General features: G+C 32.4%; 1 protein-coding gene across 1 annotated transcript in view; it reads right to left on the bottom strand.

Moving 5' to 3' along the window:
* LOC149424123 (uncharacterized) overlaps positions 1–6,179 on the bottom strand; it is a 191,811-nt gene extending 185,632 nt beyond the window's left edge. Inside the window, exons 1-2 of the mRNA XM_089631038.1 lie at positions 6,045–6,179; positions 4,784–5,009 (exon numbers count right to left, since the gene is read on the bottom strand). Of these exons, the coding sequence (XP_089487164.1) occupies positions 4,784–5,009; positions 6,045–6,179 (361 nt within the window). The remainder of the gene's footprint in view (positions 1–4,783; positions 5,010–6,044) is intronic.
* Positions 6,180–12,544: the final 6,365 nt, after the last annotated feature.

Raw genomic sequence — 12,544 nt, 5'->3', positions numbered from 1 at the left:
TTTTAGAACAATGTTTGATGCATTTGAAATGCTTCTGTCTCATAAACTACAAAAAAATTTACGATAAAAAGAGCAGCACTTATTGGTTTGATCTTGAACCTAGCAAAAATTTTACGATAAAAATAAACAGCACTTATTGATTTGAACCTAGCAAAAATTTTACGATAAAAATAAGCAGCACTTATTGGTTTTTTCCGTTCTATGATCGTTTTCTGAAAAAATTCCGTTTCAGAAAATACAAACAGGTTTGCAACACCACCAACTGCCAAGTTAACTATGTCAAACTGATCATACTGAAAATAGATTGGCCCTCCTCATCACTGAATTAAATGTCAGCTTTTTTATTTGAAATGATTTTAATATTGCAACAACGGGTTTACAAAAATAATGTAGTTTTACTCGAAAGACTTATCCAATGATTACTTTAAACTGTCTTTTGTTCATATATTATATAGGTATCACTTCGAGATCACATTTTTAGTGTAAGAATGTTTCTTGTTTTTGTATTATTTATTTTTCTCCTATTTTATGTATTTTTGGTTGTTTCCATTGCAAAACACATTAATATATCTATGGATTTTCTCTGTTACCAATGTTATAAATTGCGGGTGCGTAGGTACTGCGTGCGTAGGCACCTACTATGCAAACTTCATTGTTTGTTTAATGTTTTAATAATTTATTTATATTTTAATTAAATGAATAAGTTAGGTCACTTACTACAGTTGCCAATAACATTACGAAAGAGCACCCGAAAAATATAGAACGTATACTTACTAATAAATCTACCATCACTGCATCATTGCACGTGAATTTGCCTTGAATATATTCGTAATATACTAAAAGTTTATCAGATAACTTATCAATACATTCTTTAAAAGCCTCCAATCCCGTTTATAACAAGTGTACGAATAATTTGAATACCTTCTTAATAAATTAGCAATACCCATTTTTCTACGTGTATGAGCATTTACACTCGACTGTCTCACGACATGTTATTTTTCAAACATATTCTCAGTACCTACCAAATAAACAATATTAAAATTAAAATACAATGTCCTCGTATAAGTGCGAGTTAGATTGATAGTATCTAGTACTGATGATAATACCTACGAATCAATTTATTTAAAAAGAGGTTTTTCGGATTCATTCGCCCTTCCGAAATTTGAGGAGTGGATTTTGTATTGCCGACGGAAAAAAAAACTTAACTAATACCTAGTGACTGAAATACGGGGAAGGTATACATTTGTACAGTTTGTCATTGAAGTTCGTTTAACTTTTCAATATTGTTATCGGACGTGCTGTGATATATTTAACGATTCTTGCGATTTTCCAGTCCAAAAAAGATTTCGATTGGCATTTAAATAACAAATTTGTTTACCTATTTCTTTCACGTGGCAACTTAACGTATGGAAAAAACTAATAAATCTATCTCCTTTCTGAAAGAACAGTTGCAGAATGCTTTTCTGTTTTTTAGAGTGGGTATATACGGCTAGTAACGGTGGGTTCGTTATGGTTTCGTCACATTTCGATCGATTTAATCAAACAAAATTACAATTAAAAACAAAATTTATCTTCAATATTAATGCATTAAGTTTTAGAAGAAGAATGTTATACGCTTTCCTTTATTAGAACTTTAAATATTTATTGTCACTGACTTGGGAGTGGGAAAACAATTAATTCGTGATAATTACCAATCCAACTAAGGTTTACTAGAAGTGTGATCAGTGGTGTGCAGACATAGATGCCAAAAACTGAGTATTGCTAACTTATAAAGAATATCTTAAAATTATTGATAATCCGGTTAAAAACGGGATTGCAGGCTGTTTCCTGATATTTTTTTACTAAATTCCTATAGCGGAACACGTCTTCATGCATCTGCATTGGCCTTGATAATATATAATGACGAAATGCGAAAATATTAGGATTTTTATGAACACGTGTTGATACATATATTCACCCGTTTTTTACAGGATTACGAATAATTTGAAGATATTCTTAGTATTAATTTTTCTGCTTGTACCATAAGAAAAATGAAACCTTTAAGAAAATGTATTTGTTTTTATTGACATTGATAAATTGTTTTTATTTGACAAACTTGAAATTTTTATTATGGTAATAAAATAACCATTTTCAAATATTCAATGATGCGCAATAATTTATACCCAAAAATAGAGTATAAAAAATAAACAAAAATTACGGTGTTCTGTTGTGAAGAGGGTGTATATCTTAAACAAGATTCGTTCACAGAAAACTGGCGCAGCCGGACCGATTTAAAAAAAAACTGTTATGGCCAATTCACATTGAAGACCTTTCACCTCACAAGACAGGCAAATGAAATTATATTATAAGGTCAACAAAAAAATAATAGGTAGTTATACTGCCATGTAAGGTAAGAACACAGTTTCTTCCTTGAGACTGAAGGAAGACTGTGTTTTTACTTGCCACGGCAGTATAGGTAGGTATGGATTATGGAAAATTTTCATGAATTTCTGGAAATATGAAGCTTGTTTCGGGCATACTGACACGCCCACAACTCAGTTCTGTTTGTTCATCTCTTGAGTGGTTCCAATGTACACCTACTAGGATGGTACATAATTACAAAGTCTGCTTTGAGGTATACAGATCAGCACATAGGTAGGTTAGTTACACATCTACAATACCTAAGGCATACATTACCCTTATAAAAATAATTTATAGCAAGTTATGAAAACAAAAACTGATGTAGGCACCTACTTAATATAAAATATATTATATATCATTAATATTATCGGGGAATAAAACACATTTTTAGCAAAACAGTTTTTTCTTGTTCTGCTGGGTATAGGGTACCAGTGGCGTGCCTCGACTTTTCAAGTTAGTTTTAAACCATTTTTTTAATATGGATACGGAATGTGGAGTGACTATACCATCAGAGAAAAAGTGAGTTAGGTACCTACCAGTGGCGGCCAGCTAATATGTGCTCCCGAGCGCCGAACAACCAACAAGATTTCCGACATGGCTAATCACAATACGAAACTCGGTTCGGTTATAATATCTCATTCAAAAGGTACCTACTTATTAAGCGCGCTTAACTTGCAGACCGACTTTGACTTGTGCCTATGTTCGTAGCAGTTCGTTTTCGATTGCGATCCAAAATTTAACTGCTTTGTCGCATATTCTGTGGAACAGTCGAAAGCGTGGGTCCATACCATTACATACTATTCTTTGCAAATAATACCATATCAAGAACGGCGTTCGGAGTTTTACCACCACATCAGAAGGAACGGTTTATTCAGTAGAAAGTTTAACTAAAACGCGTATGTTTGATATTATTGTCGATATCGTTGTTTCAATTTACCATCTGCTATTTTTCAGCGAATGTTACGCTTCTTCGATACAAGCATACAGGATAAAACTTGTCATTAAGAGATGAGTGATGGTCAGATTACTTATTATCAGTTCAGTCAGTACTCGCCGTTGCGAGGCATTGTCTCTTGAATTTAAAACTTTTCTTACTCTGAGAAAGTTTTGAAGTTTAATTGCAGGTTATATCGATCTTGTATATCAATTATTAATAAGGCATATCAATTGCATGTTATACTAATTTATGATTACTTTTGTGTTTGTTCAACGTATAAATTAAGAATGAGTTTGAATGTGGAATACATTAAGAATAATAGGTCAAGTTTTGAAAACAAAGTGATAATAAAAAATGCCGGTCCACCTAAAACCTGAACTGATAATAAAATAAGAGTGCAAATCTGGATCGAAGAAGTTTACTCGATCATTTAACAAAACAATGTATAACAAAGCTTGTAGCTCTGTGCATGTGATCAATTGAATAGTTTATTTTGTTTTACGTGTTTAATTTACGATGTTGATTCAGTTTGGACAATCAGCGGTGTTACTGATGTAACTCACCTTTCTGAAAAAATCAAAAAACATAATTCTTATCATTTACATTTACAAAAAGTTTTGAGCTTAAAGGTTTTAGGAAAAGTTGACATCAGAATGCAATTGGATTCAGGCTACCGTGCCTAAGGTAAACACCATAATGAGCTATTTAATAAAAATCGATACAGGTCAAATTTCCCAGAACATGATTTCAATGTGACGCTTAAAACGTATGACTTCCTAAATAAAGTTCAGTACCTAAAAGGTAAACTCTGTGCAATTTACGCCCGCGACGATTTTTCAAAAGCTAACGGCGCTTTATCAATTTTACAACTTTTTTATAGTACTTGTTTATTAGAAGACTTTCCCGAGACTGTGAAATTACTAAAACTTTTGTGCACCTTTGGAATGACCTCAGTTGAAAGGTAAAGATGTTTCTCAACGTTAAAAAGAATAAAATCTTTTAACACGTTGAGCCAGGACAGACTGAACGCACTATCAGTGTTAAGCATTGATAGAGGTCTTTGCTAAACAAAATGAACAGAGAATAGAACTTCTTTATAAATAGGTATGTACCTTTATTTAATTTATTTTATGACTTAATGTTGTAATCCGGTGAACCCCCACATATTTTGACCACCGGCCGCCACTGGTACCTACCTACTAGCTTACAAATATTTAAAAAAAAAAAGTAAATTTAACGGTCCAAAAAAAAAGAAATAACAGGAAATACCTATTTGATAACATGAATACAATTAGGCTTGGGGGTGCAGTTCACAAAAACTGTCAGGTTATTCAAGCTCTAAGCAAAAAAAACGAAAAATAATACATTTGCCATTGAAAACTGCACGTCACTGCAATTAGTAGATATTACTTGTTATATATAGGTAGGTACTTATTATAAACTTACCATCATCACAGCACAGCGGCCCATCGTGGTCGTGCTCGCTAGGTGGCTGCCCTTGCGCGCCAACCAGGCTGGATATGGACAGCACGGCGCGCGCCGCCCTCGGCTTGCCGCCCAGCGCGCCCGCCCCCGCCCCCGGCATGCCCGCCACCACCCCCGGCCCGCCCACGCGCGTGCTTAGGTCCATGGAGACCACAGATACTGAAGACGAAATCTTGACGAATTGAAGCTGCCAAGGGATTAAGATACAGTTCACTTAAAAACTTCGTCGATATGAAAACTGCACTTTTTTTGATTTACCAAATGAAATCTGAGTAGTTTTTTCTACTTAGTTCAAAAATGCCCCGCTGTATATGCGTTTAAATTTTAATTAAAGAACACCTTTTTCGTAGTTGTTAATTTCTGACTTTGCTATGTTTTTATTTCATACCTCCATGTATTTTTTACTAGGGATAGATTTTTTAAATGTTACAACACTTCTTTACTATCAATTACTAGCTAAGTTCAATACAGCCTCGATAAAAGTACCTCGGTATATTTTTTGTATTCAAATAGAATTTCACATTTGAATCATTTTCAGCATTTAATGCCTTGTAATCCATACATAATCCCACTACAAAATAAAATTTCTCAGTTTTTAATCAATACCACTTTTAAATCATTAATTCTGTACCTAATTTAGTTTGTTTACTTTTTGTTTTATACTGTGGTAGGTAACTTCAGAATGTGTTTGTTATGAATATTTTCAGTCCAGATTTGGTATATACGTAATGAGTTCGTTCACATAACTTTTTATTCACTTTTCGATCTATTTTAAGGTTAATACCAATTTTATATTCATCTTTTTACTATTCAGTCTTTTTAATCTGGGAGGGTCTGTTATGAGCACCTTAAAATTTGTAGATAAACAGATTTTTTTATTCAGACAATTCAACAAAAAAATCACATTCACGGTAAAGCAATTTCATAAATGTGTCAGCCAAATAAAAGAAAATGTGTTTTATATTTTACAAACAAATATTCACCGTTTTCAAACAACTGTCACTGTTTTTCACAAAGTCAACAATAATCTGTCATCTGTCAATTTGACAGCTCGGCAATTGTAAATGTCAACACGGTTTGAAAATCGAACATAGAACGCCGATTCCGTCACGCACAAACTTCACGTCGCTAAAAGATGACTGCCTTATTATCTGTGGTTTTATTCCATTTTTGAAACGGCACCAGCTGTCAGTTAGCGCGCGCGAAACGGAAACGGATAAACGTCAAACGTCAACCGGTCAAAGCGGCGCGCGTTCTCGGCCGCGAAGGCTTCGAAGGAAACTAAGGCTGTCAAGGATGAGGCCAGTTCCCATGGAGCGAGTTTTCCAAGCCCGCCGCCCACTGTCACGAGGAACATATGGCGGGTGCCAGAGCCGGTTTTCCCCTACCTTGAATTGAGTGGGCGGGGCCGGAAGGAGCGGAGGGCGGACCGCGTTAAACGGCTAGGCCAATCGGAAGCCGCTGCCTGACGACAGTGAGATAACGTAAATATGTGGTAGATCACCGTATTCAACGGGTCGGATGACATGTTGGATTTTTGTCGCGCCTGCTTATGATTTCAGAGATTTTTCAGTAAGTAGGTATACATACCTACTTGCATATATATCGGCTTAAAAAAGGGAAAAAATTTCTTATCAAGCACAACTACCTATAATAATGTATCGAAAAGGTTAACACCATTAATTATTTATTTATTTATTTCGCATATTAAGGCTTTTACATACATATATAACAATATTTAAGAAATTATACTTATAAATAGTGCAGGAAATGACTGTTTAAAACACATATATAAATATTGTTGAATTTGATCCACACAGTATGTAGGTACAAAATATAAATATAAAAAATTCAAAATATTTTTTTTCTTTCAGCCGACAAAACACTGTTAAAATACTGTACTACTGTCAATTTTAATAGCTTTATCAAATTATTCCCTTACTTGATGCAAAAAACTTCAATAAGGTGTGCTTATATAATGAAATTGATGTACTAAATATATCAACAACATCGTAGTATTTGTTTCCTAGCTGTTGAATCCGTCGCATAGGAGTGTGATATTGGGACGTTGACATAGAATTGTTACAATAATATGGTAGGTACTGTCTTGTAACCGACCTGCTTGGAGTATGAAAAGAGATTACATATAATAAATCAGTGGTATCAAACATTGAATTAATGATTTTATACAAACAGGTTAAATCGGAAATGATTCTACGATCAGATAATTTTATTAAATTTAATGAAAAAAGTACGTTATCGTAATTTAGGTTTTCTCTAAGAATGCCCATTTTAAAATTTACATATCTTAAAAAATTATTTTGGATTCTTTCAATCGCATGTGAATGCGAACCTCATAATTTGGGAACCAAACCGTGGAATTTTATTCTACATGACTCCTTACTAGTGACATTTATAATCTTTTTACAGTATTGACATTATACTTATTAACAAGTATTAAATAATTGCAGGCGAATTCTCTACTTATTGTATTGATAATTACTAATTACTTTTATTTCTGTATTTTCTCCTAAATAAACAACACGTTAAAAAAAAAAATTTCTATGATACATGTCTTTTAAGATGTCTTAAAAATGGTTTGATTGAGGATTGTAATTTTCTTTCGAGAAACAGTAGTCAACCGCGCTAACAACCTCGCCAAATGGCGATCGGGTAATATCGACATTTATTTTATATGTTAATTGCTGTAATGTTATTTGATTTCAGAGAAATGCATACATGTTAACGAGTCTATATGCCGAGTATCAGCTCGACCGAATGTCGGGAAGTGGGTTAGTTTCCACTTCAAAGATATGCATTTATTAATTTATTCAAATATCATGTAGGTATATCTGAAAAACTTCTATTGCGCTATGTAAGCTAAATTTTACTCAAGGGATGTTCGAAAAAAAATATAAATATTTTTAACTGTACTCTGAAAATAATATTGCTGGTATTTATTTATATAAAACATGCGTAGGTAGTGTGAAAAAATCTAACAACCTGCTTTGCCTCCTGCAAAATAGAAAAAAGTAAATATCTCTAAAAAGTTATATAACTAAAGTCATAGAATGTGATGAAACAAAAACTTTATTAACTGGGTTAAGTAGGTTAGGTTAGGTTATTTTAGGTTAGGTTTAATTTTTTTCTTCGTTTCTAATGACTTTATATCACTTTTTAAAGGTGTGTTGAATTTTCACTGAATTATCATGGAACCAGATAGGTATATCCGAAGGTCAATTATTGCACACACACATAATAAAAGCATATAGTATTTATGATAACATTTTCAGATTTCAAAATTTTATAAAACCTTTATAACTTATTTCCATGTAGGTATTTATAAATATGTATAAATACGATATTCATAAAGGTTTCTTCAAAGTAAAAGTTCATAAATGGAGTTTCAAATTATTAGAAATCTTAGGATCGCCCTGTAGAGATAAAATGAAGGTACCTCGAAACGTTGCTTAAAACTAGCCTAAAGGATGTTTTCTGTTTAATAATAAAATATAATTAGGTACCTAGGTCCTAGATATTTTACAGATAATCGTAGTCCTTGGTCCTAGGTAACATCGTATAATTGTACATAGACTATATCAATGGACCTTCAGAGCCGGGACGAGGCTTTTACGAAAATGTGAAAATCAGTCCTCATAATTACGTTTAAAACAGCTTTTTTTAAAACATTTTCAGGAATTATGAAAAATCACAAAATATTATCTTTTGTTCTCAGTTTTAAATACGATATCGCATTTTTTACTATTCCACGATTTATACTCTGAAGACATGTTTTTTGATAGAATTTGAACAATTCATCAAATTTCAACGTTCATATGCGAGTTCTGTGAATGTCCTGTTCAAGTGTTGTTATCATATAATTATAGGTCACTTACTTGACAGAACTGAAATAGTAACAGAACTTGAAAAGAACATTCACAGAACTTGAAAATTAACTTTTAAATTTGAAGAATTGTCCAAATTTTCAGAAATGTATCTTAAAAATAATTAATTAATAACTATTTTTCCGATATTCGCTATTCCAATAGGACAGAGCAAATAATATGTAGGTAAACAATTGATATGGGCATTTTACACGATGTTTTCTTCATACCTATCTCCATATGGAAACCATATTGGGACCCGTATGAAAAATATTTGTTTTACACAATTATTATTTTCATTCTAACCGTTTTCATGTATCAGAGAAGAAATAATATTTTGGGAAGGTACTAAATCGTCACAAAGTTTCAACACCTTCAACAAAACCATAGATCACATTAAGGCGATCCAATACCAATTAATGCAAAATCAGATGTTTTTGGTTTGAAAAAAAAGAATCAGGCATTTGCCTTTGTCGTTGCCGTCAACAGATTATCATAAATTCTAGCAAAATTCGCACTGACAGTAATCATAATCAGTAACACACATTATTACAGTATTTTAATCAATATTTTAAATACAAAACAAACGAAAAAAACTTGCAATATTTCCACATAATTTAGTTACGTAAAACGATGAAAAACGACAGATATCAAGTAAACTCCGCCATGTTTACGAAATTCGGTACCAAAATTATAACAAGTCCTTTTGTTCATCCCGAATTGGGGGAAAATGACTATTGCCAATATATTAAGGCGATGCACTACGTCGTGTAGTATTTTAAATTGAGCCGCTATCAATAACAACCCTTACGTAGATGGCGATAAGGTTTAAATTTCCGCTTAACACCATCCGCCTTTTTTGATTTATGCAGGAAAAAAACATGGCCAAAAAGTGCCTTTTATTTTATTTTGTGGATGTTCAGGCATAAATATTTTTTTTTTCGATCATTTTATAAATTACTTAATTTTCCACATTATAAAATAAAATCATTACCGAAAATGGGTTCGTAAGTAGGAGATTTTGAACTTTAAAGCAGTTTTAATATGCCTTATACATTATTTTTTTCTGGGCTTATAAAAAGACAAATCAAAAAAATACTAGATTGTTTCAAAGGCCAAGATGTATTCTACTCGCAGTATTTAATTAAAGCATCTGAAACATTTCTAGGCGACCAAATTTTCAAACCAAAAAACACATGATTTTGCATTACTACGTATGGCATCGCCTTAAGAATCTCTTCAAATTATTGGTAATTCCTGTTAAAAACGGAATTATGAATTAATTAACAGGTTTTCTAATAAACGTTTAGTAAATTAAGAATATGTCGAAACGTATTTTTTTTCCAAATTCGTATTATTATGCATTATAACAAAAAATTATCTTATTCGTCATGATATATTATCGAGTTAAGTCGATAAAACATTCTTAAATTGATGTTTTATTAAAATCCTGTTAATTTATCGCGAGCGAAATTTCCTTTCTTTCCGTGTGGAAACTGGATGGAAAAAGGTAACATATAAAATGCATAAAAAAAATTTAATAAACGTCGTGTAAATTTTTTAACCAGAATATTTTTTATTGCTTTTCGAACTCAAAACAAATAAAAATCAAATTCCGATCGTTTTTAGCACATTTTCTAATTGCACCAGTGGGCATTGATTAGTTGTCCACCCCTGCCCCGGCCCTGCCTACTCACGCATTCACATGCCTAATTGCCCTTTTTATTCTAATGAGAATGTTCCTAGATCAAACGTACGCCACTGCTCTGTCTGAACAGTTAATGTTTTTAATTAGATTTATCGGATTTTTTGTTCCAAAGCGATAGCCCACGTCACGACTCTGGTTAATGGTCGCATCAAATGTGAATTAAATCACCTGGCCTCGGTAGGTGCTCCAGTCTACGAATGGCTTCTAATTAGCATTAATATGATATAAATTAGACTCAATTAAGGCTGTTTTGTATAGAGGGGGAGGGGCAACCATGTTTGGGAATAAAATGGCAGGTTATTTTTACTCGGGAGATATTTTCAATTTGTATGGGTATTTCAGGCACTTCAGGTTATTGCGTATAATAATTGGCTATGGTCCTGTATATTATCCAAATAAAACCACATTTATTAGTCATATGCATTGTACAAATAGTTTTGTATTATTGATCAACTATCCGGTGGATGCAATTTCTTAGCCATAAGTTGATAATAGTTAGTAATAATATAGAGCATTAAAAATACGTAGGTATATCTGCCCAGTGTACAGCGCACTTGAGGTGATTTTTCACAAAAACGGTGCTATACAAATCATCCAAGTATTTATTTTTCCGACTTACGTCCGGGTTAAATCTTCCCCATAGGAAAAACTAAAACCTTCCACACACTTTTCCGCAAATGATCATCTAGTCAATCAACGCTATGCAAGTGCATTATGTAAACAAAATAAATACAAAACAATACAAGAACAACACGTCAACTCACCAGAGATCAATTGGGAAAATAATTTACCGACTTCAGATATTTTCATATCAGAGGGTTCGGCTCCGTAGAACTCCTAACAGGACCTATAAATCCTACTGATCCCTCAACATAAACATTTAAAAAATCTTTCGTAATCCTACATGTATTTAATATGATGGATTTTTGGATTTTTATACATAAATTTTTTGGTAGATCTAATACGCCTAAATTTTTAATGAGAGAGCTAGGCATAATTCCAGTAGCCGAAATAACAAATGGTTATATTTTTATAGTCTGAGAATGCCAAATTCTTTTATCTCGTTTCCTAAATCTGTGTATTTTCTTATTTTTTTCATTATTATTATTATTCTTATTACCTAGTATCAACTCAACTACTTTATGCTTTACTATTTATTTAATTAAAGTTTTTCAAGAGACATGGACTTTAAGAAAGCTACACAAATAAAAAGATTGGTAGGAACCTACGATTGAAAAGCTAGACCTTTTAATACCAGAGTTCTTCTTCAGGAACATGAAGAAATATATATCTCTTGATTTTGTAAAACAAATAGCTCCATATTTTGCGTACCGCTTGTGAAGGACATTCTTCGTGGCATCTGTGTTTTCTTCTATGCTGCAATACTTATTCCAGCAACAAATACCATAAATATTATGACAGATGTTTCGGAAGTTTCGCTTGGACTGGGATCCATTATTTAAAATTCGAAATTCAAACAAATATTTATTGCACAAAAATACAAATCTTACAAAAGTGTATAGGTTACATCCTATTTCTTTCAGCTAACCCAGCAAATACACATTAAAATACATAACCCAACAATTACATGTTAACAAATGTAATTAAATAAAAAATAAAAAAAACAGAGGTATTTAATTTATGTAAGGTGTTCATTTAAGGTGTAGTGACATTTTTTTACAAGAAATGTTTTAGTGATGATTTAAATTTAAGTATGTCGTTTATTTGTTTGATGCCACGTGGAAGGTAGGTACTTATATACATTTAGCGCCTCTGAGGTGATATCTCACAAAAGCGGCGCTATAAAAATTGTCCAATATTATAATTATTATTTAATGGCCATGTTGTGTGTGAATGTCCATCACTGTCAGAAGTTTGAGATTTTTAATAATTGGTCTACACCTCTTTTGCATGATAAAAACATCTTAGGCGTTTACTGAGTTTCCCCAAAAAACTATTCCGTACTTTTTAAAATGTATTAGTTATTCATTTATTTTCTTAGTTTTGTTATCTTTATATTTATGCATGTTTGTTTTATTTTTATTTTTTTATTTATCTATATAAAGTTTTTTATAAGTGGTTTTTCGATGCCTGTCTCACTAGGGTAAACCTGTGTCGAGACAGACATAG

The sequence above is a fragment of the Hesperophylax consimilis genome, chromosome 4, assembly GCF_061612785.1.
Source record: "Hesperophylax consimilis isolate HC1 chromosome 4, BYU_Hcon_1.0, whole genome shotgun sequence".
In the NCBI taxonomy this organism is placed as follows: domain Eukaryota; kingdom Metazoa; phylum Arthropoda; class Insecta; order Trichoptera; family Limnephilidae; genus Hesperophylax; species Hesperophylax consimilis.
The sequence above is the reverse complement of the archived record's forward strand: the minus strand, read 5'-3'. Positions and strand labels throughout refer to the sequence as shown.